General features: G+C 31.2%; 1 protein-coding gene across 1 annotated transcript; it reads right to left on the minus strand.

Annotated features, from left to right (window-relative positions):
• Positions 1-29: 29 nt before the first annotated feature.
• LOC116341832 (ankyrin repeat domain-containing protein 29-like) lies at positions 30-3,084 on the minus strand (the record flags this gene model as incomplete). The annotated part of the gene is made up of 7 exons (XM_031769135.1): positions 3,003-3,084; positions 1,129-1,236; positions 935-1,042; positions 769-864; positions 403-501; positions 220-318; positions 30-128 (listed from the first exon to the last, which is right to left on the minus strand). Coding segments are annotated over exons 2-7 (562 nt in total), but the record flags the coding sequence as incomplete, so codon positions are not given.
• Positions 3,085-3,435: the final 351 nt, after the last annotated feature.

Genomic DNA, 3,435 nt, shown 5'->3' on the forward strand with positions numbered 1-3,435 from the left:
TAAATAAATTTCCTCATCAGTTTTAATACCTCCTTCAACTGCTTTATGCAATGGTGATAATCCGTTCTTTTCTCGTTTGCCAAAATTAGCACCTCTTTCGAGTAGCACGTAAACAACATCTTCGCGACCTGAATTTTGAATGAGAAATAAACATTTTCATTTAGTTCATAAAGGAGAGCGAATTGAATTCATGACCAAACAAATGAAAAACAAATCAACCTTCTTTTGCAGCGCTGTATAACGGCGTTTCCCCATCATCGTTCGGAAAATTGATATCTGCCTTTGCTGTAAGTAGCAGTTCAACAATTCGCAGATAACCTATGGAAATGATTTTGATGCAAATTTTACGAAATATTTTCATAATTATGTTTTCAAATATATTTCGTTTACTTATTATGTTACCTCTACTTGCGGCCATATTTAACGGTGTCCAACCGTCATGTATTGTTAAATTTACTTTAGCACCATGTTTGATCAGTATGTCGACAACATGATCGTGACCTTAATTTAATTAAATTTTAAAAGAAGCGATAAGATTACTGCCTAAAATGATAGAAAAACAAAATTCATGTATAATTGGCGCTACATTCTATGTAATAAGCTTATACTTTCCACTTAGTCCGTTGCAACGGAAAACAAGTTTGCATAGAATGCAGCGCCTTCTATATGAGAATTTTATTTTTTATCGTTTTAGGCAATAAATCTAAGGTTTTCTTATGGCTTTGATTAAGTTCCTTCAAAATTATCGTAAAATTTGAACTTTATTACCATTGTAACTGGCAATATAAAGTATCGGAGAGCCGTGATATCTTTCATTAATATTTGCACCATTATCTATCAAAAACTTGACTACATTGCTTTGACCTGAGTAAATAGAGAGTCAAACATTTTGGTTATTTATCGTATTTTGACAGTGTCGAAGGTATGAAATTACCCTTTGCCGCTGCCGCAAATAAACCCAAGTTATAAATACCATCTAAGCGATCAAGGTTCACTCCGATTCTCAGCAACTGTTTAATTTGTATCAAATCCTCTGTGTCATCTAATTACAAATAAAATCAAGAATTAATTCAACCGAAATTGTATTCACACACTACTCTATTAGATTTTATCTTAAATGAAACATACCTGCAGTGACATTGATCACCACTGCGCTAAAACATAGAATGCTTAGGATGAGTGACTTCATTGTTTGAATTTAAACGAAATTCAATTTTAACAATGGAAATGAATGTACTGAAAATAGAAACGAAAATGTCTGTTTAATATCAATCTTTCTACACATACCATAATCGAATTAAGATGAAAGTGAAATGATCGTTTAAATTTACATTTCTTTTAGTCTGACTTTCGCACATGAAATTGATAGCGGACTCTGCTACCGAATATATTTATAAATATACTTTTGAATATGAGTATTGGGTATCATATATATATAAGCGCTTATGCGAACGTTGATTATAGTGTATTCATGTATTTTATATTTTGTTGCGTTTGAAACATCCTGCCATTTAAAGTCGAATGTCGACGTAAATCAAAAAATTATCACTTGGTTTGGGAATACCGCAACAAATTTCGATGCTTTAATAATCTGTGCGCAATTAACTCCAAGATGACTAATGGGAAATCAACCAAAAATTCAAAATCCGTTTAAGTCGAAGCATACCGTATTTTATTGAAAACAAAGTCTTTTGATATGCGATCGGGCATTGATAGCTCCAAAATATATAATCCTGGCAAAAAAACAACTTTCAAACGCGAATAAATTGTTAATTTTTATATAATTATCACAAAATATTTGGAAAATACTGGAATATTGTGAAATATATTTTTTTTTCGAAAATATCGCAAAAATATTAATAAAGAGTCTTACGGGAGTAAGATGAACTTTTCCGCACGGCGGTAGTTGCGTATTTTATTAAGTTCAAAATAATATTTGTTCGATTTTTCAAGCCTTTCAAGCGGCGTAAAGTGTGAGACCAAAAAATATATTCAAACCTTGGTATCGAAATATTCTTTAATTTAATAGCAGAAGTACTCGCAAAAGATTTTTCACACTTTCATCATGAACCCATTTGTACGACATTTAAAAGTATTCTATTTTCTAACAAAACACTATAAAAAATAAAATATCTTGCATCGTAATCATGTGAAAATTTGCAGGTGTTATTTTTTTCACAAAAAGCTACCATTCTGAGAGTTTGAAGAAATTTCAATACAATTGAGTGGTACCTTCCATACAATTTTTTCGTTTTTGAGCATAAAAATCTAAAATTTTGTTCGAGAGGTACCCTATTATTCATTGAAATCTCTTCAAACTCTCGGAATGTTATTTTTGTGTGAAAAAAATAACCAATGCAAAGTTTCAGCTCATTACGATATCATACAGGCATATTCCATACAAAAATCCAATTTTTTTGAAATTATTGTATGAAAAGTGTGTCGAAAGTTATTTGTATCATATTCGGTTTTCTCGTACCCAAAAACCCAACCAATACATATTTTTGAGTGTTTAAAAATACATTAAATATCACTTTTGGACGAAAATTGGACTCTTTTTCATAGGTATCACTGACATTTTTTTTCCATCAACCAAAGTCACTCAAAATCTAATGATTTCTATTCCTCGCGACCCCCAATCATCCTGTACAGTCAGATTTTAAATAACTTTTCTGGGGGGTGAGATAATCGATGGACAAATTTTGTACAGAGAAGACCTCAGAAACGTCCAGAAAACATGTTTTTGAGATGTCGTAAAACATGTTTTTGAGGTGTCGTGACCCATTGCAATACTTTCCCCTTACACAATCGGTGTGTGCGGAAAAGTAAAATAAATATTTTCTAGACGAATAGAAAATCAAAACGTCCAAAATCAATCAATATTTTTACACACGGATCCAAAGAAGCAATTTGTTCATAAATTCAATATAATAATTATCAATCTCCAAATATATGTTTCGAATACTCCGTATCATGCATTTTAAAAATTGACAAACTCTCACCGACTAAAATATTCGACACTAAAATTAAACTGTTTGAGAAATTAAAAGAATTCCCATCCAAACATTCAGCTCGGAGGTTAAAAAACAACTGCACTCATTTGTTGATTAAGTTTCTTCTTAAATCGAAATTTCGTCGCATGACAAAAACTGATGATAATAGAATGAAACAACATGATGTCATTGTATTTTATGCTTTTAATCATTATCATTCCAAACGCAAATTTGATTTTTTCCCGCAAAAACAGTTCCTCTGATATGAATGTCATATGACATGCTTTGCTTTACTTATAACTTGAGATAATTTTTTGTTTACTTTTCATTCGAAGAATTCTCCTTGGGCATTTCAAAAAAAAATCGTCACACGTTTTTATTACTTTTCCGCACACATAGTGTAAGGTGAAAAGTATTGTAATCGGTCAAAATTTTGAAAACT

This window comes from Contarinia nasturtii, unplaced genomic scaffold (genome assembly GCF_009176525.2).
Source record: "Contarinia nasturtii isolate CC-2019 unplaced genomic scaffold, AAFC_CNas_1.1 Cnas_scaffold_803, whole genome shotgun sequence".
Taxonomy (NCBI): domain Eukaryota; kingdom Metazoa; phylum Arthropoda; class Insecta; order Diptera; family Cecidomyiidae; genus Contarinia; species Contarinia nasturtii.